The sequence below is a fragment of the Globicephala melas genome, chromosome 6, assembly GCF_963455315.2.
Source record: "Globicephala melas chromosome 6, mGloMel1.2, whole genome shotgun sequence".
NCBI classification, from domain to species: domain Eukaryota; kingdom Metazoa; phylum Chordata; class Mammalia; order Artiodactyla; family Delphinidae; genus Globicephala; species Globicephala melas.
The window spans coordinates 100,001,099-100,028,794 of record NC_083319.1 but is presented as its reverse complement, the minus strand read 5'-3'; the positions used below and the strand labels follow the sequence as shown (position 1 = coordinate 100,028,794).

Here is a 27,696-nt window from a genome sequence, read left to right as displayed (position 1 = left end):
TTCTTTATAAAGGGAAAGCCAAGCTATTAAGCTGCCTACTTGATAGACTTCATTCCTCTGAGAATAAGCATGTGACACAAGAGGAATGGCATGAGAACAGGGATGAATCGAGTAGGAAGCTTTAGGTGTTGGTCAGCCACTCTCAGCTGGAATTGAGGTAAAAGGAGAGTCTGCACCTTGTAGATTTCCTTTCCAAATTCTAGCCACGATGCTACACTTCTTTCTGGTAATGTGTTACAGGGTGCAGCCTACATCCTGGTGATGGTGGATCCGGATGCCCCCAGCAGGTCTTCTCCCAAAGCTCGATTCTGGAGACACTGGCTGGTGACAGATATCAAGGTAAGCCGGCCAGAAGGCACTTTCTGATTCACTGGCGATTGGGGCTGGAGGATTATCATTCTGCACAGTTCTCAGCTCTCATTCAAGAGGGCTGGGGACTCTGATGAGCAAGGACTTCCGTGTCAGGTTGCCCCCAGCGCCCAGCTGTCACAGCCTCGCCCATGTTTTCTAATAATTTCAGAAAATGACCCAGGATCAGTGATACACAGGATCAGGATATCCTTATCTCAGGATAAGTGGGAAGAAAGCCCCCATTTGTAGTGTTTGCTGATTTCTGTAGTGTAAAGAAAGACTCCCACCGTGGCCAATTTCAAGTTAACGATTTAATGAGTGAATGACAAATTTTCTGAAAATGTAGCAATTGCTCCAGCACACCACTGCCAGGGGCCTGGATTTTGGGGGCACCAGGTGATTCTGTGCAGTCCAGGTGGCAGGGGACTCTTGCAGCGTCTCCTGCTGATGGGCCAAGGGGCATGGAAGAGGCATGGCGATCTCTTTTTCTTTGTACAGAAACAAGTGGCCTCCCCTCATTTTTGTCCTTTTGTCGTCAACCATAATGACGAAGGAGCCCGGCTCAGCCTTTCCAGAGTAGGTCTGAGGGATGCAGATTTGGTGGCTTGTTAATGGGCATTAGGTGAAAAAACAAAAAACCAAAAGGCTCCATTGCCAGGCAAGTTTCGGGGACTCTGGGTTAAAATGTATTAATCCCATCCCTCACTGAAGGGCCTTTTAGAGCTTTTAATATCCTAGTATGCATTATATAACATGCATTTATTTTCCAATCTCACTTGACTGTTGAATCTTTTGTTCACGAGCATGTGGCAGTGCATTTTGGGAAAATCCACACTAGCATCAGGCATCCACGCATCTTGTGCCTAGAAAGCCTGCCGGTGGCCTTTGCGCCACATGTGCAAAGGCACCAACCCTGTAAGACAGTGGGAACCCAGACCTAGAAAGACTACGTTTGGATCCAGCCTGGGCTGGTTCCCACCTCAATGATCTCCACCATGTCATGGAGTCTCTCTGCGTTTTGTCTTTATCTGTAAGGTGGGAACCGTGTTACCTCTGCTATGTGGTTGTCGTGATCATCCAGTTAGAGTGTCCTAAGAGCACTCTGTAAAACACAGCACGTACCACAACTATAAGGACTTTGTGTTTTTCCTTCTAGAGCTACGGGGCAGAGGAAGGGGTACTGGTCTGAACTAGCTATTGACTCTCCTGGCAAGTCTGGGCTCTCACAACCACTGGAGTGGGGACGTGGTGGTGTGTGGCGGGTTACCCTGGCAACCAACCCCCTCCCAGTGACCATAGGCCCTTCATAGGACGCTCAGGGGAGCAGCCTGTTTTCAGGGATAGCCCTGGCTACGGCCTAAGAAGGGGCTCCCTCCAGGGAGACTTGCGGCAGCAGCTTCTGGGACAGAGGCCGAGTCGGGCTGTTGAGGGAAAGTAGGGTCATTGCTCCATCACCCTTCCCTGGCCAAGCGCCCCTCTCGGCCTCATGGAGAGCCTTGGAAACACCATAAATATGCGAAAGGGAAGAGCTGGGGGAGAGACCTGACTTAGTGGAGGGAAGGGAGCTGAGAGCACAAAAGGGAAAGATCCTGGATCCTGCCCCAAATTAGAGCACAGGCACAAGGTGGCCACAAGGGGGTGAAACTCTCAAGAAAAGAATACTGCTCTGGTCATCATATTTACAGTCTGCCCCCCTGCACAGGGCTGCCTGTAGGAAGGTTCTACTGGGCAATTCTGAGTCCCAATTTCAGAAACTGGAATGAAATCGAATGTGGATGGAATCATTTCAGAGTAGAAGGGGCCTTGGAGCCATGAGGCTTCCTCTCTTCCAAGCCTGAAGTCTCCCCTCCCCCAATACAGGCCAGGACAGTTCTCTCGCACAAGCCTTGTGAGGCCAACATGGGTTTAGCCCCAGCAGCCCAGCTTAGAAGCAGAACAGGTGGCAGGTGGCAGCTGGCCGGCGAGACCACTAAGCCACAGAGCTTACCACGGCCACCTGCCCGGGTGCGGCCCTCAGCTTTCCCGCTCAGGCCGGAGGAAGCTTGGGTTTCCGCCGCGTTTTCACCCACTTGCCCTGATGCAAGGGTCCAGCAGGAAGCAGCAGCTCTCCCCAGCTATGTCCACTCGGCCTGCCCGCCGGCCCCCGCGTTCTGCCAGTTGCACAGCCAATAGAAAAACCAGGCCAGTGTAGGTCTCAGGCTGTGGACCTCGGCCAAAGGAAGAGAGGGCTCTAACCAAACCCAGAAGCATCTCCTGTGTGTTGGTGATAGCTGTCAGTCCCCAACGTTAGAGCACGTTCGTATCTGCTGGCAAGCTTGTTAAAATGCAGATTCCTGGGCACCACTTGGGTCAGTCCAGAGAGAACAGGGCATCCGCATTCAACAGGCATCCAGGAGGGGTTTAGCAGCTGGAAGGAAGACGGCAGATTCAGAGTGCCTGGGTTGTTGTTAATATCACCTATCTGTGAAGCAATTTGCACAATTTCCTTTTAATCCTTGCAATCACTTTGTGAACCAGGCATTCTCCCCATTTTACAGATGGGGAAACAAAGCCTGGTGAGATCGAATGATGCGGTCTCTCCGCGAGGGGGTTGTAGAGGTGGGTCTTCAATCCAGGCGACCGAACTCCAAACCACCATCCCACGTGGTTAGGCTTCACACCACATCTCTCTCATCAACTCCACTGTGGCGAGGGGCACGTCATGGTGCCCTTTCTGTAAATTGGTATGCATAATCAGAAACAGAGCCCCCGTCATCCCAGGGCTCTGTTCCTGGTTACCTTTTACAGGTTGATGCTTCCAGGGAACCTCCCCAGGGAATGCTGATAAATATCTTGGATCCCCCCCGCCATAAAAGCAAACCCTACATATTATCATAACCCTCAGCAGCAAGGGACCTCAGCAATAAGGCATGCCATGAAGTCACTGCAGATATAGAATGACAGTGGCCCTGCGATTCACAATGGCCACAGAGGCAAACTTGGTGGAACCTAGGCTGGCCGTGTTATTAGGGACTCAGGCCTAATTGGGTGGTGGGCTGCCCCATGGCCATGGGAGCCCCTCAGTAGGGACAGTTTTTGGACTGCCTGTCCAGGTTGAAACAGAGTATAAACCAGTCCTTAGGAATATGTGAAACATTTGCAGCCCCCAGTGAGAGACTGGTGGGGTCTAGGACAGGGTAGGGTAAAGCTCTAGTCCTTAAATAAAAACTAGGAACTAGAGAGAAGTCCATCAGGAGGGACCAGGCATTCATGGCACCCTTGTTCATGTCATTCAACAAGTGTGGATTGACCATTATTTGTTACGGCATAGTGTTTCAGGGTGAGGAAACTGGACCCAGACTTGTGGTTCGAATCTGAATCCACCAGTATTAGCTTTGTGATTTGGGTTGGGTGGGGGTGGGTGGAGGGGAGTTGCTCAACCTGTGTCTCAATTTGCTCTCTTGTAAAGTGGGAATCCCAATAGTCCCTGCCTCACACTGTTGTTATTGATGCTTAAACGAGTTTTCTTAAGTAAAGTGTTTAGAACAGGACCCAGAACACATAGAAAGTTCTATGTAACTGTTTGCTGTGATGTTATCATGATTGCTCAAAGTCAGACCCTGCACTAGCACTGGGGTTACAAACACAAACAAAATAGGGGGACTCCCTGCACTCTGAGGGCTTCTACTCTAGGAGGGTAGAGGAAGGAGGCTGCAGCTTGCGGGTGGGGTTATGAGGGTACCAGGAGCTGGCTGGGGCCGGAACTCCCTATACCTGTGGGTTCTCATTCACTCAGGGAGAAGACTAGACTTTAGTCCCCAAACCTGGCCAGACCACGGCAGGCAGGGACTGATAAATAAAGCGTGCTGTCTTTCTGGGTCCCCTCTTTGATAATCTCTCATTGAGCGAAAAAGATTTCGAACAGAACATTGACACATAACATCTTTCCTTCCCCCCAGTGCCACATCCCCAGCTTTTCCTTTAAGATGCTTTCAATTCTAATTCAATCTAATTAATAATCTTCGTGCTAAAGCCTAATTAAGATATCAATTAATTTGCATCATTTATTTCAGAAGAAATGCTTATTGGTGGTTCATCTTCTATTTGTCTCTGAAATTAGTGCTCAGGGCTTTTCATGCAGATATTTTCATTACGTTTTTTATTGTTAATGGGAATATTGAACACAGGAAGATGGTATATTAATACTTTCCACAAAGACTGTCATGATTGGTGACAAAGAACACCAAGAACAATTAAGGAGACAAGGGTACCTTTTTTCTTCCAAAAAAGAAAATCTTCCTAGAAACCGTCAATGATTCTAAAATTTGTCCTGAATATCTTTTTTGTTTTAAGAAAGAAAAGGAAACGGCAAGTTCATGTTTCCCTTTCATTCAGTGCCCTCAACCTTTGGCAGCTGTAAGTGCAAGCAATTCTGGGCTGAATTAAAAGGGCCTTAAGGGCTCATTATTCTGTCTACTCTTCTATAGCATTGGATTTTTCCATAATGAGAGGTGTTTTTTTAGAGGACCTCTTAGTATGTTCGGTGAATAAGATAAATGGGTAACCCAATAAACAGAGCTGGGATCATAGCCCCTTGCTTTCCAGCTGGGTGATTAGCACGTGTCAGGACTCTTGTGTTGGAATTATTGGTCCCACTGCTGAGAGATCTCAGGCAAGTTACTTGACCTCTCTGAAATCGTGGCTTCTTGTCTGTAAAACTGACACAAATCCTTGCTCTTCAGGATTGAGACGGGAAAAGGGAAATTACATATGCAGCAAGGAGAAGCCTGCCTAGAGAAAAGCACTACATAAAGGGGCAAATTTATCCTCGCTCCTAATCAATCGAGCAGCAGATCCAATAAAAATTTAAATATAGGGCTTCCCTGGTGGCGCAGTGGTTGAGAGTCTGCCTGCCGATGCAGGGGACACGGGTTCGTGCCCTGGTCCAGGAAGATCCCATGTGTCGCAGAGCGGCTGGGCCCGTGAGCCATGGCCGCTGAGCCTGCGCGTCCGGAGCCTGTGCTCCGCAACGGGAGAGGCCACGACAGTGAGAGGCCCGCGTACTGCAAAAAAGAAAAAAAAAAAAAAAAATTTAAATATATATATAATTATATAATCCGATTTTCTGTATGCTCCAAAGCAAGAATAAACAGAAGAAGAATAAATAAGTAAACAGAAGAAGCATAAACAGTCTTCATCAGGACCACATGTTCAGATGAAGAGGTCAAACCGAGGAAATAGGATTCATTAATTCCTTTCTTTCTTTAGACCTGTATTTTTAGTTTTGCTGCTGCTATTTGTGCACATGCCCATGCACGCTTTGCCCTGCCCTGTGAGGGTCCATTTTAAGTAATAAACACCTGCAACGCATGGCATATGCTCCCTAAGGGCATGTCGGTTTGGATCCAGGAGCCCTAAAGAGCGTTTGATGATGGGGACAATGCAGAGGCCCTGGTTATAAACCAGGTGTGTACGTGGACACCCAGATGAACTGAGGGAGGCTCCAGGCTCTGCCACTTCCAGTTGGGAATCTCTGAGCCTCAGTTTCTTCATCCTTAAAATGGGCATGATAATAATATCTATTTCCCAATGTTCGATGAGTTTAAGGGTCGTGGCACAGAACAGAAGAGTAGGGCCTTGGTCAATGTGACTCTCTCTCCCACCGCCCCAACTCTGAGATCTGACCACAGCAGCTACTTATGATTTAGCAACTTTCCTTAGGCTGTTGGACTCACGTTTTGCAAAGTAAGAACTCTAGGCAACTCTAGGCCCCAACACACAAACCATGTGGTGAAAGCAGCTCATCCTTTTTTATTATTATTATTTTAATTTTTATTTATTTATTTATTTTTGGCTGCGTCGGGTCTTAGTTGCGGCACGCAGGATCTTTCTTTCGTTGCGACACGCGGGCTTCTCTCTAGTTGTGGTGTGCCTACTTGTGAAACGCGCGGGCTCAGTAGTTGCAGTATGCAGGCTTAGTTGCCCCGTGGCATGTAGGACCTCAGTTCCCCGACCAGGGATAGAACCGGAGTCCCCTGCATTGCAAGACAGATTCTTAACCACTGGACCACCAGGGAAGTCCCAAAAGTAGCTCATCCTTTTGCCTCTGGAGTCTAGATGGATCCAGGCCTAGCCTGCAGGCACCAACCTGACCCAGACTTACTTTGGTGGGAGAAGAAGTTGGGGGAAAGGGGGTCTGCCCCATCATTCAGCCTCTGGGAATTGCCGTGTGACCCCCTGGTCCAGATCAGGGTCCCCTGGAGCCACCCCAGACCACAGCCGGCACACAGGGCTGGGCTGCAAGTGCCAGTCAGGCCTATGGTGTGTCTCCCACTGTCAGGACCCCAACGCTTCCCACCTTTATTTTTAACCCAACCCAGCACCCCTCACCATTTCCTTATCTCTCACTATCCCCACTTGGCTGTCATTGTCCCGCCACAGAGATGCCTTCGCTCCCGTTCAAAATAATTTAAATAAAATGTTGCTACAAAGTGGAATATTATCTTTTGATGAATGTTTTTAAAGCCCTTTAGGTTTTCATGGTAATTTGCAGTGTAAAATTATTTGGCGATAAGAGCCAAATTAGCTCTCGGATGCCGAGGTCGCTGTGTCCTGTTATCCATGTGAGCACTGTTTAAATATAATCAACCCTTAGACTAATGCAGCATAATTGTTCATTTGAAACAGCTTTTTTTACTCCATTCAATGAGTCATTAAAATATTCAAGGGATAATGCAGTGAATTGGAAATGAATTTATCATATTATCCCATACATACTGTAGTGCTTCAGGTAACTAAGGAGAAAGGGGGAGAGAGAACATGAATATTATGTGCACAGGCAGGAAGGGGGCCCGGATATACAGGAATATGGGAAACAAAGCTTTTTAGGTGATTTGTGGAAAGTAGGTATAGGGAGACTGACCGGGAGGGGTGAAAAAAAGGGAAATGCTGTTCTTTGAAGAGCCCTCTCTCTCCCTCTCTCTCTCCCCCCCCCCTCTCTCTCTCTCTCTCTCCCTCTCTCTGCACTCTGAGAATCTGTGCTCCACCACAGCTCCGCAGTTAACTTATTTTTATCAAATATGTTTATATCAGAAAGTCGTTATGGAAACCAATTCTGCCATCCAGGAGCATTCCTGGATCAGGCAGAAAACTCTTTCTTTCTCTCTCTCTCTCCCTTTCTCTCTGTCACACACACACACACACACACACACACACACACTCCTACCCCTCATTCGAGCACACACACCCGTAGATGCCCCAAAGCTGTAAGATGGATGAGGCTGAGACCAGACGTCCAGGCCCACCCCCTGCCCTGCCATGAGAAACCTGGGCTCGTCACCGTCCCCTGGGCCCCAGCCCCCCACCCCGAGCACATGCGCTGAGGCAGAGACAAAGGGCGCCAGTGGCAGCATATTCGACATGGTGATACTTCCTTGATCCTAGGAAGGTCCTGTGGGTGCGCATGGCTGGTACCACACCTGGAATACTGTCTTTTGTTCTGGCCACAGTATTTTAAGAAAGGCAGCAAACACCATGAACGAAACAACCAGAAGGGTGAGGCTCTGTAGAAACCACAGCAGGAGAGCAGGGATGGCTGCCCTGTTGGAACCACCAAGGGAAGCCGTGAGAACCGACTTCCAGGATCCTTTAAAGGTTTCTTTTAAAATTTGAAGAAATTGAATTGGAAAACAGGGAAGTCCTGCTGTGCTCTACTGGGGAGAATTAGAACCAGTGTGTGAAATTTATATGAGTGTCAGTTTGGACTCCATATAAGAAAGAACTTTCTAAGATTTGGAACCGCCTAAGAACTGAGCATGTACTCCGCACTGGAGGGAGTACTTAGCACTGAAGGTACTTTGTCACGGGGGACCCAGGAATGTTCCCCCCCAATCCCCCCACACACAGGAGGTAGAGCAGATGACCTGTAACGTGTGCCCCTTGGTGTCTACAGTGTTTCCACCTGCCATATTTCCCCTCCCGGGTGGAGATACTCCTCTTAGAACTTATATCCTTATAACATGTTAACAACAATAATGATTAAAGAAGGAAGAATAAAAAGAAGGAGAAAAAGGAAAGGGAAGAGGAAGAGAGAAAAGAAGATAAAATATTTGCACACTTAGCATGTCGTGCTGGGCACTGTGCTTTCATGAATTTCTCATTTCATCCTCACAAAAGCCCAAAGAGGAAGGTCATCTAGACAAGAAAATTAACGCCTAGAGGGGTTAAGTGACTGTCCAGGACCCCACAGCTGGTGAGTGACTGACTGGGATTTGAACGCAGAGCCTGCACACATTATCATGACACCACGTTAGGTCTCTAGAGTTTAGGTAGGTTCCACCCCCTGCTACCCAGGCCTGGTCCCTGTGACAGCTTATGTCAGGGCCAGGTGTGGCTGCTAAGAGGCAGCGGTGCTGGTGTGAGCAGTGCGGTTTGAGGTTCCTGGCCCCCTACCCTTCACCTCCGTTGTTGGCCGTGCCCACCTCAGCCGTAACACAGCTCTGACCCTGGGCCTTAGAGAATGGATCTGGGAGGCACCTTCTCCGACTTAACTGTGAGCAAATTATTCACCACTCTGAGTCTGCTCCTTCAACTGTTAAAGAGGACACTAGCAAAAAAAAAAGAATTTTATAAGCCACATAGGCATGTATGCAAAAACTATCATTTGTCCAAAAAAAAGAGGACACTAGCATCAAACTCGCAAGAATGTTGTGAGGACACAATGAGTTAAAATGTGTAAAACACCCAGCACCTGGCACTTAGTAGGCTGGTTCTCTACTCCTTCCACCTACTATCACCATAAATCCTCCACAGGAAACTTAGGAAGTTGAGCCTTTGGCAGTAAAGAGCTTATGTCACTCCCAAGAGGTAGAAAAGGGCCTGGCTGGAGAATGAACTGTCCACATGATTATCACTTAAAAGACCTTAAGGGAAAAGAGCCATCACAGGCAAAGGACTTAACCAGGAAGCGCTGGGACCAACTGTTTAACCCGCACTGTGTTCAGCACTGTGGCTATTAAAAAATAATAATGTAAGACACACATGACAGATAGATGATAGATGCATAGATAGATAGATATATAATTGGATGAATAAATGTTAGATGGATTTAAAATGTGTTTTTCCTGCTCCCCAGTTGGAAAGACAGGGCTAATGTATAGGAAACAGAGAGTAGAACTCACGGGGGTTAGCATCAACTCAACTGGGCCCTTTAGACTCAAATAGCTGTGAGAGTTCAGATCACTCTCCCCTTTACAGTGAGGCAGCTACTCCTCCTTCAAGGCTCAGCTCAAATGTCACCTCCACTGAAAAGCTTGCTCTGACGCCCCCAGACTGAGTTAGTCAGTCCCACCCTGGGCTCCTACCACACTCAGTCAAACCTCTGCTAGCGTCCTCGTCATATGAGTTTGTTATTATTTATGAATCTCTTTTCCCTATTAGACCATGAGTCCCTAGTGGGCAGACCTGCGTCATATCCTGAGCACTTAGCCAGTGCCCAGAACATAGAAGGCCCTCAGTCAATTTTGAATGAATCAATGAATGAAGGCATGAAGGAAAGGATGGATAAAAGAATGAAGGAAAGGATGGATGGATGGATGGATGGATGGATGGATGGATGGATAGATAGTGGCTGGGCAAGTGAATAGATGGCTGGATGGGGTGATATCATATTGTGACGACTTCACAGTGGAGATAGGAGTTGTGCTGGGGCTTAAATTATGAGCAGGCCTGGAAAAGTCAAAGGATATAAGAGACTGCATTCCAGGAAGAGAACAGAATAACCAAAAGCTCAGACATTTGAATGGGGTAGAAAAAAAGAATCGTAAATATAGAATTAAAAGCCAAGATGGCTGAGCTAATTAAGGCCCTTAACACCCCTCCCTAGATAGTTATTGCAGAAGACTTCTAATGGATCCCCCTCCTATAACCTCATCCCCTACAAAAGTATCTTTCCTTCATGGGTGATGTTTCTAAAAGTGAAATAGGATCATGTTACTCCCCTAGTTGAAGCCTTCAGTGACTTCTCAATGTCTCAGGACAGAGATAAATAAACAAGGCCCCACAGCAGCGGTTATCAATCGCAGATGCATCCTTCCTTCCTTCCTTCCTTTCTTCCTCCCTCCCTCCCTCCCTTCCTTCTTTCCTTTCCTTTCTCCTGGTGGGTTCTACCCTGCTCGAGGGTCACCTCTTCTGTGGAGCCTTCCCCCTTGCCCACCTTCTCTTCTCCCATGGTTCTTGGGACTTAACTCCATCCTAACCCTCTCTACTCTGTACTGTAGTCGTTGATTTACTTCTCTGCTCCCCTCACTACACAAGGCACTCTTCTCTGGAAGGATTTGACTTTATAAACATTTGATCTGCAGTGCTTGAATGAAACCCATGGCCTAGGATGTGCTGAACACATGCTGAATGAATGAATGAATGAATGAATGAACAGAGGGTGGTCTGACTGATGCAGAAAAAGGGAATTTATAATCTTCAATGATCTAAAAGCCTCTACTTCTATGATGGATCTAAGATTATATTAACTTTCTTAACTCTTGCATTATGGTTTGACATTCTATTATTAGCTTAAAATTAGCTTAAAAGTTAATGAAAACTCCTCTCATCTTTTCCCTTCATGAACTCCTGCTAGGCCAAATCTTCCCCATTCTGTGCTTGTGCAATTGATTTGGAACCTAACTATAGAACTTGAGATTAATCCCTATTAAGTTTAATTTTTTTCAATGCAGGCCCATCCTTCCAAATTTGCCAAAATTAACTGTTTTATGTCCCCCTTCATATTAGCAGTTCCTTGAAACTTTGGGTGCCTTACACATTCAGTGAGCATGCTATCTATAAAGATACTGAACAAGGTGGAGCCTATGGGAGAATCCCATGGCATGTCACTAGGGACTGCCCTGGAGGTTGACACTAATTTATGAGTTAACGCTCTTCAGGAACGGTTTGTTAACTAAGCCACAAACCCACCAAACACCATAGTCATTGAAACCATCTTTGCCCACAAGGCTACCATGATTGACTTGGTCTAAAGCCTTGGTCGGTCAAGCTGTACTGTGCTTACTTAGCGTTTTCTCCTGGTCCACTGGACCACTGCATTCATGAACAAAGAAGTCTGAGCGGTCGGGAGTGACTTGTTTTCCGTGAGCCCATGCAGACCCTGTTCAGTGTTTCCTCTGTTGTCTCAGACCATCTGCTTATTAAATTGTTATGGAGTTTTGATGTGGATGGATATTACACTCAGCAACAGGAAACCACATTTTCCCTTCCTGTTTCTCAAAGTGACTCTGTGATCGTAAATCTCAGCTCTTTCTGGACCGCGAAGGTGTCATTCATCTAGAGATCTTAACTCCTGTAAAGCAACTAAGTGTTTGCAGGTTACAGAAAGGCTTCTTAGGGAGAGGGGCCCAGGCGAGTCATGGTCCATAGCGGCCTGAGACACACAGAAGGGTTAAGACACCGTGTGCAGCTCGGCAGGGGCACCACGGGGTGGTGTGGCAGGCAGAGCCAGAGCCCCAAAGGCCGTTAATAATACACTGACCAAGATGCAAACTATTATACATAGGATGAATAAACAACAAGGTCCTACTGCAGAGCACACGGAACTATGTGCAATATCCTATGCTAAACCATAATGGAAAAGAATATGAAAAAGAATGTATATATATGTGTGTGTGTGTGTGTGTGTGTGTGTGTGTGTATAACTGAGTCACTTTGCTGTACAGCAGAAATTAACACGACTTTGTAAATCAACTGTACTTCAATAAAATTTTTAAAATAAATGAATAAATAAATAGACCTGTGTCCAGGCCCGGGCAGGGAGTTTGACACATGTGCTATTGGAGGATTTTAAACAGGAGGATGAAAATGGCTTTGTGAATTTTTTTTTTTTTTTTTTTTTTTTTTTTTTTTTTGCGGTACGCAGGCCTCTCACTGTTGTGGCCTCTCCAGTTGCGGAGCACAGGCTCCGGACGCGCAGGCTCAGCGGCCATGGCTCACGGGCCCAGCCGCTCCGCGGGATGTGGGATCTTCCCAGATCGGGGCACGAACACGTGTCCCCTGCATCGGCAGGCGGACTCCCAACCACTGCGCCACCAGGGAAGCCCCGACTTTGTGTTTTTAATGGTCACTCTGACTGCTGCATAGGGTGGTAGCAGGGTGACCACAAGAGGCCCTTTGTCCTTCGGGAGGGATAAGGGTGGCTTGCACCAAGGCGAGAGCAGTGGACCAGAGAGGACAGCTTCGGGTCCTTAGTGACACTAAGAGCCAACAGGACTCACCGATGGATTGGAGGTGGAGGGTGAAGGGTGGTCCAAGGACGGCTCTTAGATCTGGGGCCTGAGCGAAGGGCAGCGCCTTCACTTAGATGGGGAACACTGGAGGGTGGGCAAGTTGGGGTGTGAGGGTGGAAATTTCAGGTTCTGTCCTAGACCTGTTAATTCTGAGATGCTCCTTAGATCTCCCAGTGGAGATTTCAAATAGGAGATTGAAATGAGTCTGGAAGTCGGGAGAGATGCTCAGAGAGGAGGCCTGACGTTGGGATATATCAGGGGGAATTGACATCCCTGGGTCTGAGAGGAGGGAGGCGATGCTCAAGAAGAAGCCGTCTGCCAGGCACTGGGCAAGAACTTGAGTGCCATTGTCTCTCAGATACTTCCTCCAGCTCTGAGCTGCTGGGCTTTTATAAGTGAGCCTGACACCAGCCTGCCTGGGGCAGAGCATCACACTGGGAGGAGAGAGGAGAGCAGCAGCGAGGCAGGGGCTGTGGAGGGCTATGGAGGCTGTGAGGAGTCTGTCTATTTAGCAGGAGAACGGGCAACCCTTTGGAGAGAGTGTGGGACCGGGACTCTGAAGACTGGCGTGCTAGGTCACTTGCTGGCTGGGAGACGCCGCTCCAGGGTCTGCCCTTCTATGGGTCTCTATTCTCCCACCTACAGAATGAGACGGTTAGATGGGTGATAAAGAGCACCGGGGAGAGTCTATGATTCTTGATCCCTAATCAGCAGTCCTCAAACTTTCTTTGCGCCAAAATGCTATTCACATGCGCAACACACTCCCCTGGGCCTCCCGGCACATAAAACAAGCTCCAAGTTCCTCGCAATTCCCCGTGTAGTGTACTTGCCCTCCCGGTCAACAAAGCGTTTCGAGCACTGGCGAGAGTGAGATTGTTAGAGGGAGGACGTAGAAGCTGCCCCCGTTTATTTTAAAAGGTAAGTCAGTCGCGGGAGCTTTGTCCTTAGCAACACCCTCCTCGGAACCTACTTCCCTAGTGATTTACGCCCCGAGGTTGGCACCCGTGTCAGGTGGGTGTTGCCAACTTCAGCCATACACCTTAGGGAACCAGAGTGGGCCACTGGGCAGTGTGGCGCCTGAACAGCTCTGGTCAGGGAGCATCAGCCAGCCCGTGGCAGGAGGCGTGCTGGGGGCCTCTGCAGGGATGCAGGCCCCAGAGTGAGCCACGGCCCCCAGTCGGGGCAGCGGGAGGGCAGGAAGGCCCGGCGCTTCCCAGGGCTCTCCTGCCAGCCTCGGCCCAGAAAGACACAGTGGCACTGGTATGGAGAGATCGGAGGCCAAGGCGGCAGGACAAAGCGAACCACTTCCCCACAGTGGGCTCTGTTGCTTCCCAGACAGATGAAGGAAGGAAACCACAGTCCAGAGTCTTCAGGCAGAATCTGGGGCTCTGCTTGGGTGTGGGTGAGGGGCGGCCAGGAGGGACTTAAATAGGGTGCAAGACAGCGCCCAGAGCTCCTTGGGCTACTGGCCTGTCAAGCCCTTGGCTAAGAATTCGCTTTTTCCTTTCAAACAGGGTGGAAGTCACTGTTTTCTTGTCTCAGTTGATGAACAGATTCTGGGTGGCAGGAGTCACCATAGAAACAGGTGCTATCTTAAGCAAATGAGCCTTATTAACCTTAAGAGTGGTGGAGTTTTCACAAGATTGCACATATAGGGTAGGAGGGAGAGCGGGGTTTGGCGGGGGGAGGGCCGACGTGGCCGGGGAGCCGTGCCGTGGCGGCTCTGGGTGTGGATGCGTGTGCTCGCGTGTGTGCACGTGCGCGTGTGTGCATGCGTGTGGGGACATGTCTGCGTGTGCTTTTGCAAAACCGTTCCCCAGGGAGCGAGCTCATGTTCTATCTTTTCCCTAAGAAACTCACATGTCCCCCAAAGAAACCTCAGCCTCCTTGGGAACTGGCCTCCTGGTAGCAGAGGTCAGAGCCCTGCCTCCACCCCTGACTCTCTCTCCCAGGGCTGCTTCCAGTCCTGGAAGAACAGGTGCCTCCCTGGGGGCCCACCGCCAGTAAGCAGGGCCCTCTGCTGCAGGCGGCAGTGGTGGGAGCGGGGAGCCTGTCACGGGGTGGACCTGGGTCCTTAAGGCCGCTCTGTAGTTCTGAACCAATGACCCGCCTCCGTGAACCCCAATGTGTAAAAAGCAAAAAACACTTCACAGGGCTGATGAGAGGACCTGGGTTGACGTGGAGCATCTGCCCCAGCCCTCCCCCTGTGATGGGCCTCCTTTCTGGGGTGAGGAAGGGGTATCTCCCCACAAGCACAGCCATGACCTGACAAAGATTTTCCAAAGCCAAGGTTAATATTTCCCAGCATCATCTCATCATATAGGTTTCCACTCCTGCCTGCTGTGATGTTAGGACAAAGAACCTGCCCTCAGGGAGGTTAGGACAAAGAACCTGCCCTCAGGGAGCCTCAGGGAGGCTACTACACCGGGAAGTAGCGAACTGGGTAGAGAGAAGAGCGACAGCTGCTCAAAGGGAGCGTGCAGGGAGGGGGCAGCTGAGGAGGGGTGGGCGGGTCTTTGAAGGCCAGGTAGGCCTGGGGTAGCAAGGAGGAAATGTCTAAGGAAACGGAGTGTATATTCACCCCTTGAGGCAGACTCAGTCAAATTCTGGACTGTTCCTAAGTCGTGAAAGGTAACTAGGAAATTGGCACTCTCCCACAGGAGCTGGGAGTTGCGCACACTGGCTCCAAGAAGCTCGTCTGCTGCCCTCTGCAGCCCCGCCTTGGGCAGGACACTCAGCCCACCCTAGTCTGGCTCCAGTTCCGGGGAGTCAACCTGAACCGCCATTCCAGGGGCTCTGAGGACCAGTCCTGTGTAGCCCCGCCACTTGTACCCTGAAGGCACAGCATGAGGGGACCTTTTATTTTCCTTTGCCCAGAGGAGTAAAGGGTCCCGGCACATGCCTGAAGCTGGGACGGGGTTGGTAGCCTGGAGGAGGGACTGCTTCCTGCTTCATAGATTTCTAGATGTCCAGAGCCGGAAGGGCCCTCAGATGTACGTGGTCCTGCTCCTCCGTTTTACAGATGAAGAAGCTGAGGCCCAGAGTCATCTAAGCTCATTGGTGCAGAGTGTGAACCAAAATTGAGGAGTCCCAACTTTTAATCCTACTGCTCTTTCCTGTCACTGTCCCAAGCTTGCTGAATGAGCAAAGCCACCGCCTAGCACGTGCCTAAGTCCCTGGGTGATTAACCAAGTCCAGGGAAGGAGAAAAGGGACGTTCATGCTGGGCTCCCAGCTCTCACGTCCTCTCTGTCTCAGAATCAAAGTTTGGCATTTTGTGAGCTTCACCTGGTCCCAGCCAAGGGCTGCAATTTTAGTAGTTCCAGGAACGTTCTCCCAGTCTACCCATGCCTTCCTCCCAAATTTTCTTCCCCGTTGGCCTTAGAGGCGCCTGAAATTCCTTCATAGCAGGGAAAGCATCATACTGCAGTTGAAGGTGAGGCTGAAAGGGCTGCTTCCTGGGACTGACGGGGCCCAAACTGTAAGTGGCAGTAAAAAAAAAAATACTGGAATTTGGCTGGGCCACTCAGAGAAAAACAGAGCAGGAGGTCCCTGGGCAGTGATGGAAAGTGAGGTCTGGGGAAGATGGAGCAGGAAAGGAGAGTCAGAGGAAAAGAGGGGGATCTGAACCTAGCTCTGTCTCCCCCCAAGGTCCACGCTCTTTCCTCTGCACCAGCTGCCCGAACATGATGTCTGTTCCCCTCCCTCGTGTTTGGGTTGTACCCAGGATATAGAAGTGACTGAGTAATGACTCGGAGAGATCAATACCATTAAAACAAGTTTTATTACTCAGAATCCCCAAGAGAAGGGGGCATGTCTAGCCATGCAGGGTCACATGGGGAAGCACCAGTGTCAGTCAGGAGGCAGAAGGAGTGAGAGACAAGGATGACCCAGGGCCTTTATTGTGGTTTCTGCAGGAAGGAATGGGTGAGGCAGGGTAGGCAAGTTTGAGCAATTTTAGGATTGGAGAGTTTGAATAATGGCTATCAGCTGACTCTGGGCTATGGGGGTGGTCTCTAGTACCTGACCTTGGGGTGATTAGGACAAGGGAATATTGGCTTGGTGTGTGAAAGTTAGACAGAAGAGCTGCTTGGGGGTACAGCCTCGGGGTTGACTGATTTGTAAATGAAAGTTGTATTTGCAGGTGAGTGGTTTGCTATCTCTAGGAATTAGCTAGTCCTGGGAGGGGCAGTCTCTCCAGGATTAGCAAGCCCTCAGGATGTCAAAGCATCAGAAAAATACAGAAAATAAAAGACATGATCAATACACCTGGAAACCCCCTTCTCTCCAAAAGCTGCTTTTTTTTAAGAGTTCTGCTCAAAATCCACGTTGTTCAGCGTGCCTTCCTTGTGGCTCCAAGACCCTTCCCCTTCTCTGGCCGCCCGCTTAGCATTTTGTGCTGCGCAATTTAGCACTGGATTCCGGGCTGTCTTGTTTCCTAGTTGTCCCAGGGCACGTGCCTTGGTTTCCCAGCCTCCTGGGAAAACTCTGCTTGCCCTCTTCCTGCCCCAGTGCACATCTGGCCCTCTACCCAGAGCATGGCAGTTCTTCTTGGCATCAGGCCTTGCCAGCTACTCTCCCGGCCGGGGTACTTGCCCGACCACCTCACCTTTCATGCTGTCATCCCCTGGCCAGGCTGTCACACGACACTGCGTCGTCCCACCGACAGACGACAACAAGGCTCTCTTCCTCGGGTCCTCTGACCACATAGACCCTGCAGCCGTCTGCCAACAGCCTCCTCCAACAAACACGCACCCTCCACTCACTGCCACTTCTGCTCGCCACCGACTCCCACCTCAAACCTCTTCTCACATCACCTCTGAATCACACTGAACTCCTGTCACCTGGTTCACTGACTGAGCTGAACCATTCATCTCCCTGGACCTTGGTACCATCCCAGGTAAAATGAACAGTTGGCCAGCATGGTGCCCTAGGCCCCTTTCAGCTCTAACCATCTGCGGTACCCACACTCTCCATTTCTCCTTAGGCAGCGTGTAGGCAAAGAATAGGGCTCTTATGCCTGGCATGTCCTCTCCACGGAGCCAGTGCAGAGCACGGCCCAGAGGAAGCCTCCTCAGCTGCTTTCTAATGACCAAACTGTCCATAGTTACAATAGCTAGAGAATTCCATTCAACTCAGCCATGATTTACTGGACATGCCTTCTGAGTTCAGCTCTCTGCTGGGCATTGTGGAGGCGCTCAAAGAATAGGATGAAATTCCTGCCCTCAAGGAACTCAAAACTCAATGGGGAAATGAATTACACATGTATACACATATACATGACGTTTGAGATTTGCCAAGGAAACCGGGTGCATTTATAGGTTAAAGAGGCAACTTGAGTCACTGCTTTGAATCTTTACTTTGGATTTGCCAATGCTTCACTCTAAATATCTCACAGTATGCCAACGTGAACCCATCAGAAATATTGAGTGCCCAACATGGTGTAGGCGCTGTAGTGACCACCTTGGGCTCAGAGATCACACCTTTGGGATTTGGCCAATACGTTTCCAATTTTAAATGTCCCCTCCTGATTGCCCTCTTAACCATAGGAATGCTCAGAAATTCTCACATTTCAGGATACAAACTACACCTCCCTAGTGTATTGATCATTCGTTTATTTATTTATTTATTTTTGGCTGCGTTGGGTCTTCGTTGCTGCACGCGGGCTTTCTCCAGTTGTGGCGAGCGGGGGCTACTCTTTGTTGCCGTGCACGGGCTTCTCATTGCGGTGGCCTCTCCCGTTGCGGAGCACAGGCTCTAGGCATGCGGGCTTCAGTAGTTGTGGCACGTGGGCTCAGTAGTTGTGGCTCGCGGGCTGTAGAGCACAGGCTCAGTAGTTGTGGCACACGGGCTTAGTTGCTCCGCGGCACGTGGGATCTTCCCGGACCAGGGCTCGAACCCGTGTTCCCTGCATTGGCAGGCGGATTCCCAACCACTGTGCCACCAGGGAAGACCCAATCACTAGTTCATTGATAAATAAACTGTCCAATAAATGTGATGAATTTCAATAAAAAAAGAACTTTCACAGGGAGGATGAAAGACTTTAATATAGGGAGAGATATCAGAAGTTCATAAATCAGTATTTCCCAAATTAATTTTCACATGTGCTCCTTGTCGATTAAAAAAAGGATTTTTATAGGAACTCAACAGTATGATTTTTATTGGAACTTAAGGTTACTTCTAGATATTAATACATGTTATAAAACTACAATTATTTAGAAGGATGGTACTGTTGAGAATATACACAGACATATCATTGATAGAGAAGAGAAAGGTCTGAAAAAGATTAAAATACTCAGTGTCTTATAAAGGAATCATTTTAAAACCAAGGGGGAAGAATTGATTATTCCATAAATGTTATGGGGATGATTGGCTAATCATCTTGGGGGGGGGGAGCGGGAAATAACATTGAAGCTCTTTCTCATAATCAAAATAAATTCTAAATGGATTAAATATTTAAATGTTAATAATTAGACCATAAAAGAACCAAAAATATATATACATTTGTTTGTATTTCTCTGATCTCAAGATAGGAAAAGACCTTTTAACATATATTTGCAAAGACAGAAGCGAAATAGTTGATCAATTTAGCCACATAAATCCTCCATAGATCAAAACCTCCTCAGACAAAACGAAACACGATCAACACATTGGAAAAAATTGTGATATAGACAACAAAAGATTACTATCTTTAACATATGAGTCACTTAAAAATCAGTAAGATAATACTGCAATTGTATGTTACTCATGAGCTGTTGGAAGGAACAAAGGAAAAAAAGCAGTATAGAAAGTACTCAAGGTAATGCCTGACACACCCTCAACAAATGACATACACGCAATAAATGTTAACTGTTATTAATTTATTTTGTAATTAATAGAAAAGTGAGCAAAAGGACAGAAATAAGAAGTTCTTTAAAAAGAAACACAGAATAAACATATGAAAAATGAAGACCTACACTGGTAGTCAGAAATGCAAATGAAAACAAGAAAGTGTTGATGCCACTCCCTCACCCACTGCAGCCATTATTTGCCAATGTTTGGGGTTTGTTTCTTTAAAAAAAAAAAATGATAATAGTAACACCAGAGTCCTCTCACATGGTGCTGATGAGAGTGTAAATTGTTAAAAAAAAAAACCTTTTGCAGGGTTATTTGGCAGTGTGTATCAAATATCACACGCCTTTAAGATGTACATAGCCTATGACCCAGCAATCTCCTTCTAGAAATTTATACTAAGGAAGTTATAATGGATGTGAGGAGCAATTTATCCACACAACAGTGTTGCTTATAATGGTGAAAAGTTAGAAACAATCTATTGGTCCCAAAGCAATGATGGGCAAATAAATTATGGTCTGTGGAATATTCTGCAACCATTAAAATGACCGAAGATCAGTGTGTAAGGACATCAATAAAATACTCGTGCCATATTGTCACATGACAAGGAGAAGAAAACTAAAAATAATTACATAGAGCACAATCTAAAGTTTCCCAAAGAAATGGGAAAGGGTACACACCAAAATATTCATAGAAGTTAGTTAGGTCTGGGTAGCAGAGTTATGAGTGACCCTTATATTCTTTTTTGAGCTTAGCTCTTTTTCTAAATTTTCTGTAGTATGTATTCTTTTTTTATAATCAGATGTTAAATGCTATTTTTAAAAAGTGAAATCGCAGGGCAAGAGAATATGATCATCCCAGCTATGGGGGAATATAAAGATAATTAGGTAAGGTCCCTATTCCAAGGAGTCTGTGGCTTCTTTGGGGAGCATCTAAGCCTCATCTCTGATGCGGAGCCTGAGAACCTTCTTGCTCCCCCGCCAAGCCCCCCCCTGCCTGCCCCCATGGTGCCCTGTGCACAACTCTGTCATACACCTGGCCCTCGTAATTACGCTTTGCTCTCCTGTCCTCCTACTAGGCTGGCAGGTCCTCATGGGCAAAGCTAAGGTCCTTCATTTGTGTGTCCCCCAGAGCCCAGGGCCAGGCACTGAGTAGAATTTCCCCACGTGTTCTTTGAAAGAGCAAAATAAGCTTAGAACAAAAAATGATAGCTATCAACATAAAGCAGAACGTAATAAGGGCTGGTGAATTGCACAGACAGTAGGATGTCATAAGAGGGACACTTTGGTTATGCCTGGGGTGAGCAGGGAAGGCTTCAGGGAGGAGGAAGATGTTGAAAAACACCCACAAACAAGGATGGGATATGCGGGTCCCACGCACCCTTCCCCGGGCACTTTTACCTACACCTTAAAACCACCCAAAAGTATTCTAGTGGGGCATGATGGCCCTTCAGCCCTGAGAAGTCACCTGTGCAGGGAATCCCAGTGCCACCCTCACTTGCTATTGTTCCACTCAAATGGACTGTCTCTCCTGTATTAAAAGGATACTGACCTACTGATATATCCCACCAGCTCACTTGACGGCTGTCGTTACAGTTTTCTGCACATTTGTTGGAAAACCTGTATTAAGACTCCAGGGGACGTTAGCCCCCAGAGGCAGGGGCTTTATCTAACTTGTTTATCACTTTACCCCCCAGGGCCTAGGACAGTGTTTCATGAGTAGGAAGTGCTAATTAAATGTTTGTTGAGTAAATTAAATATGATAGCTTAAATATTGGCATACAGGACTCTGTGCTGTATTACACATATATGTGATAAATACATACACACACACACGCGCGCGTATATATATATACACTTCCGTAGCTGCCTTGTGAATATGCATTACGTGTTTGTACATCCGATAAGTAGAGAACCCTAAAACAAATGGGCACACGTGAGCGCACACACGCATGCGCACACACACGCATGCGCACACACACGCACAGAGAATTTGGGAAAATATCAAAAGGAGAAGCCCACAGCTTTCTCAGGAGTCAATTGCATCCTTTGAGATGAGGCTTCCAATAAAATAGAAGTTGGATGGTGTCACAGATAAATTTGCCTTTCTAAAAGCTCCCAAATTAAAATTTGAGAGAGGCTTGAGCACGAAAACAGGATGGCGATGACTCGTTATGAATTTGCTTTATTTGCCTGGCTCAGAAATCCTCTCTGTACCATTTGGGTTGAGGAGGGAAAGCTGCAGAGGCGAGGTGCCAAAGGCTCGCCTCTACCTGGCTGCCTCCGGCCTACTTCTCAGCCCCACCAGCTAAGGCTCTCAGGGAGCCCACGGGAGTGCAGCCCCTTCCTCGCCCACCCCCACCCCCAGCCCCAGAAGCCCGTGGAATTCAGCCTTCTCTGTGCTGGGGACGCTGGTTGTCTGCCTGAAGGCAGTAGTTTAGGTTAATGGTGCCTGTGAAATTACCCAGCTTCTTCTGGGCCTCTGGCCAATCAAAGGGCGCTGACTGCACCCTCCCCAACTGCCCTCCTCCCCCGCCCCACCCAGTCAAAAAGTCACTGCTGTCATATTGTTCCAGCATCTTAAGCCCTGGGGGATCATTTCGTGTCCCAGTCACTCACAGATCCCAGCGCCTCCTGCTAAGGACTGTATTTAAGGGTAATGTAAACAGTTTGATCTTTAAAGTACCCTGGATGCATAATATCTATACATAGTTCCTGAATTTTTATTCTAAAAACAATTAGCCAAAAAGCCCTTTTTATATGATATTTGCAACTACACTGACAGTAACAGCAATTAAACCCCGTCTGTTGGCTGAGAAGGGAGCCAACTCTCCGTTTCTCCAGAAGCCTGTAAAATGTACAAATTCGGAGCTAGAAAACTCAGCCTTCAAAGGTAGCCACAGGACCCTTCAAGGTCAGGCCCCAGTCCAGCTTTTCTCTCTCCCTCCACCCCACGTGAACCCATCATTCCAATCAGCCACAGCCACGCTGTATTCCCAGTGTTTCTCCCACTGCTGAGCCTTTTCTGGGATGCTTTTCTTCCCCTTCCCTCTCTTAACCTGCTCGTCCATCCTTCAAGCCACCTTTCAGACGCCCCCTGACTTACGAAGGCGCCCTGGTCCACCTCCTCTGATTCCTGTGTCTGCCCGTTACGAGGAGCTTCCACATGTCTGTGGGGCAGTCGGTTCCATGGGTCCCCGCTCCCCACCAGACTGCAGTCTCCTTCAGGGCAAAAGAGCATCTGGCTCTGTGCCTGCGTGTGCGATGAGTAGATGAATGAGTGAATGAATGAATGAATCATCTAACAGCCTGCACAACTGAAGGCCGACAGAAAGAGGCTTCCAGATAGGTGGAGTGAAGGCTGTGCTTCCGGGGCTGAGCGTCGGAGATGGGGGTGTGGAGCAGGGAAACTTTACTTTAGACTTCATCTGCAATGCTTACCCCTAAACACCGAGGTGCCTCTCACTGAGAGCTGTCTTAAATTTCCTCTTATGCTTTCCTGATAGGGGGAATGTTTCCAAGTTCTTAACTTTTATCCAATTTTTGCTTTTATTCGACAAATATGTTAAGCAGTTGCTCTGAGTCCCTCTATTCTAGGCACTCCGGTTGCATCAGTGCATGAAACTAAGATCCCTCTCCTCATGGAACTTACTTTCTAGAGGAGGGAGACAAACGAGCAGCAATGAGCTTAATAAATAAATGAATGAGCTGGTGTATCAGAAGGTGTGAAATACTAGGGGCGGGAAATGCAGAACAGGATTGTGGGGTGAAGGGGGGATGCACAGTTTGCAGGATTAAATCTGTGCTCGGGGTGGGGATCATTGAGTAGGTGAGATTTGAATGAAGACTTGGGGGAAGTGATGGAGCAAGGCCCACAGAAGTCTGGGAGGAGAGCCCTCCAGGGAGAGGGACTGGGCAGTGCAAAGAGCCTGGGGCAGGTACACGCCTGCTGTGTCCAGGGAAGAGCTGAGAGGCCAGTGTGGCTGAAGGCGGTGGGCGGTGGGGTCGAGGCGGGGGGGCGGGGGGGAATGAGGATGCATGGGAGAGGAGTTCCGGGAGGTGAGGGAGCCAGGTAGGCAGGGCCTGGTTATGGGCTCAGGCTTGCTCTGTGTATGTCATGTACCAGGAGGCAATGAGTGGGCAGATGAGCAGAGGAAGAGCGTGTTTTACTTGGGTTTGAGCAGGATCCCTCTGGCTGCTTCGGGCAAGGGGTAGGAGCAGGGAGACTTGTCAGGAGGCTATTGCAGTGGCCCATGCAAGGGATGACAGAGTGGCCGTGGTGGTCAGCATAGGGCCAGAGAAGAAGCCAGGCCTGACCCCTCTGGCCTGCGTTAGGAAGACGGTGCGGTGTTACTGCATTAACGTGGATGACAGGGCGAGTGCAGCCGTCTCCCCCCAGTTTGGCTGGGTGACAATGAAATGCTGCTGTAGCCCAGACAGCCCTGCACCCCTCGAGCAGCCTTGAGTGATCCGGGCCCCAGGGTGTGCAGGGAATAGAGGAGTCCATGACCCTCCCGCCCCAGAGTACGTAGAAATGCAGTCACCTCGTAGATCTTAGTGTGGGGTGGGGGTGGTCTCTGAGGGCCACATGCAGGCATCAACTGGAGGTTGTTCTAGACCTGGTCCCCCAACCCCATCCCCGACTAGTGACTGTCCTAGACCTTCCGCTAAGCTTGAACTTCTTCATCTGAAAAGTGAGGAGGTGGGGCTCCCTGACCTCTAGGGTGAATTCCACTTCTAAAGTTCTCTCCTTTCAGAATATCTCCACTTCCTTGACTCCGTGACAACCTACTTTCCATCCTAATGACTTCAAAATTCACATGAACACACGTGGTGTCTAACTCTTTCTGGTTAGTTTTTTAAGTTACATTATTCCAGATAATACTCTACTTGCTTGCCAAGAGAAGGAAAAAATGACATTAATTAAAGATTTGGTCTGTGTCCTAATCAAAAATTTTAAAAATGAATGTATCATACTGTACATTCTGTAACGTAGCCTGCCTTTTTACTTAGCAATATATCATTAACATTTTCCCATGTCAACACATATTCTTCTAAACCATGATTTTTAGTGCAGAAGTAGTTTACCATATGGATGTACTATAATTTACTCAGCCGATTCCTTACTATTGGACATTAGGTTGTATCTTTTTTTCACAAACACTACAATGAACAAAGTTGTGAATATCCACTCTCCTTACTCACCTCGGCCGTGACTTTGTTAGAAGAAATTCTCAGGTCAGAGGTTTTACATGTTCGAAGGCTTTTTGGTAGATATTACTAAAACGCCACGCAGAATTTAGAATTTCTGTCAATTTGGAATCCATATAGCATCATAGCATATGAACAAGCATAAGGACAATCCAATTTGAGAGCTGAAAGAAGACCTAGTACTGCAATGATCCAGGCCCTTCTTCTTCCAGGTGAGGAAACTGAGGCCCAGGTTGCTGTGGGACTAGGTATGTGTCCCGAGCATCCCTGCAAGTGTGTGGGAGACTTTGAACCCAGCTGGATGCTGGGTGTGCCCCACCCAGCCCTGCCAACCTCAGTCCTCACTGCCAGAGGCTCCCAGAGCCCCCCAGCTCCAGCTACGGCCACCCCACTTCTCACCTGCCTTTCCCAGCCACGCTGCTTCTCAGAGAAGGCTGCGTGTGCAATGTCTCCCTCTTCAGCACCGCCCCCCGCCCATCTTTCCTGCGCTGAAATGGTTCCAGCTTTGACCCTCTCACTGCCATATCTGACGGAGACTTGACAGTTCTCATCCCAGTGGCATCTCTGTCACCGGTAGATGACACCTACCATTTTGAAATGCGCCTCTACCATGATTTCCCTCCCAGATTCTCCCAGCCTCCCTTTCCCGTTAGGCTCTGCCAGGAGGAGCTCGTCCATTCCCACGGCTTCCAGCACACCCCGTTACCTCTTCCTGAGTCCAGATCTGGGTGCCTATTACCTGTGTGTCTCTCTGGTTGCTCTGCAAGCCCGCTCTCAATGCGTTCAAAATGAAACTAAGTATCCTCCCTGCTCTACTCCGCCACCCTGCCCCACCCCCTCCCGCTCTACAGCCTCACAGCCACCCCAGAATCTTCCTAAGGGTGGGACCACTCCCCTATTTTACCCATTGACTGGTAAACCCACACACCTTGGCATGGACAGTAGGGCCCTCCCTGACCCGCCCGGCCTCCTCTCCAAGCCTCATTTCTCAGCAGTCCTCCCACCCCACCCCCGATTCCCACCCCAGCAGTAGCAGCCTTCCTGTGCTCCTCCCTAGCAGATCGTTTGGGTCTTCCCTTCCCAGCGCTCAGCTCAACCCCATGATCTGCCTAGATCATCTTTTAAAGCTGAGCTTAAAAGCGTCACCCTGCGCAAGGCCTTCTTTTTAAGCACCACTGAGGCCATCTCCTCTCGGAAACCACCATGGCCCAGACGTTCCTGCATCCGGGAACTTAGCACAGGGCTGCAAGTAGCAGCAGCAGCAAGAGTAGCAATAGTTTATTTTTCTGACTCAAGTGCTTGGGAGTAGACTCCATGTTTAATCCGCATCTCCAGTGTGTGCTTCTTTTTTTCTTTTCTTTTTTAAATTAATTTATTTTATTTTTGGCTGCATTGGGTCTTTGTGGCTGCACGTGGGCTTTCTCTAGTTTCGGCGAGCAGGGGCTACACTTTGTTGCGGTGCCCGCGGGCTTCTCGTTGCGGTGGCTTGTCTTGTTGTGGAGCACGGGCTCTAGGAGCACGGGCTTCAGTAGTTGTGGCACGCAGACTCAGAAGTTGTGGCGCACGGGCTTAGTTGCACCGCGGCATGTGGGATCTTCCCGGGCCAGGGATTGAACCCGTGTCCCCTGCATTGGCAGGCGGATTCTCAACCACTGCACCACCAGGGAAGCCCTCCAGTGTGTGCTTCTTGATTGAATAGAAAGGGCAGAGAAGAGCAAATGTTAGTGTTACTAGTTAACGCCTCTTTGCCATCACCGGCCAACTGGGAATCTGTACAAAGCATCATTTCTGGCTGCAAGGAGAGGATATGAGTACTGTTGAAACAAAAGTGACCTAACAAAATGCTGGTATCCCCGCTTCGTCCACTTCTGCCAATTCCCAGACAGAGAACGTCTAGCAGGCAAGAGCGATTTGAGATTTTAAGACCCTGTGTAATTCTTGCCCTTCTGACCACGTCTGCAGTACAAACGCTGCATGCTAACTTAACTGACATATCTAGAAAAACAGACGCCAACTCTTCAAGTCCGCTCACTGGATTGCGTTCTTCTAGAATACTGCCCTTCTTCCTACCTGTGCAAATCCTGCACCCCTGCCAAGAGAGGCATCTGGGAAGTGTTCCTGGAGGGACCCACCTTGAATTAGAGGGACTAGAGGGACCAGCCCTCTTCCCTTCGCACGACTCCCAGGGCATTGGCCATCCATTCTTCCCATTGGCTCTCTTTCCCACGCTGCCTGCCATGGAGCTATGTAAGGAGTGTGAACTCTGATGGGTAACCTTTGATTAGTCAGTTGAAGATCTGACTGTTAGAGGGACAGGAGAGAAAGAGATTGTTCCCTCTCTGCACCATCTAACTGCCGTGGCAACTTTTTTTTTTTTTTGCCGCACTACATGGCATGTGGAACTTCCCCAACCAGGGATAGAGCCTACGCCCCCTGCAGTGGAAGTGCAGAGTCTTAACCACTGGACCACCAAGGAAGTCCTGCCGTGGCAACTTTTAAAAAGGCACAAATAGATGGGTTTTCAAGTTCAGAAATATATCTAGCCTTTTCCCATAGGTCCCAGCCTAATTCTAAGGAAAACATGCCCCAAATATTATAATGTACTAGAGCAGGGGTCCCCAGCCACCGGGCCACGGACCAGGACTGGTCGCTGCCTGTTAGGAACCGGGCCGCACAGCAGGAGGTGAGCGGCAGGCAAGTGAGCGAGGCTTCATCTGCGGCTCCCCATCACTCGCGTTACCGCCTGAGCCATCCCCCACCCCCAACCAACCCGTGGAAAACTTGTCTTCCATGAAACCAGCCCCTGGTGCCAAAAAGGTTGGGGACCGCTGTCCTAGAGTACCCTTTCCTTGTTATCTCTAATCCAGATCCCTCCAGAATGGACGATTTAACGGTTCTCTTGCTGGGAGACGAAAAGATGGGACGAAGCGAGTGGGAGGGAGAAAGGGAAGGAGAGCCAGGATTTATTCCATTTCTGCTCTGCGCTGGGCACTTTCCGCACATCCGTTATCTCATTCCATCCTCACTCAGCACTGT

At 48.7% G+C, this 27,696-nt stretch overlaps 1 protein-coding gene across 1 annotated transcript in view; it reads left to right on the top strand.

Annotated features, from left to right (window-relative positions):
* PEBP4 (phosphatidylethanolamine binding protein 4) overlaps window positions 1–27,696 on the top strand; it is a 212,760-nt gene that overhangs the window by 113,423 nt on the left and 71,641 nt on the right. Inside the window, exon 4 of the mRNA XM_060300032.1 lies at window positions 241–339. Within this exon, the coding sequence (XP_060156015.1) occupies window positions 241–339 (99 nt within the window). The remainder of the gene's footprint in view (window positions 1–240; window positions 340–27,696) is intronic.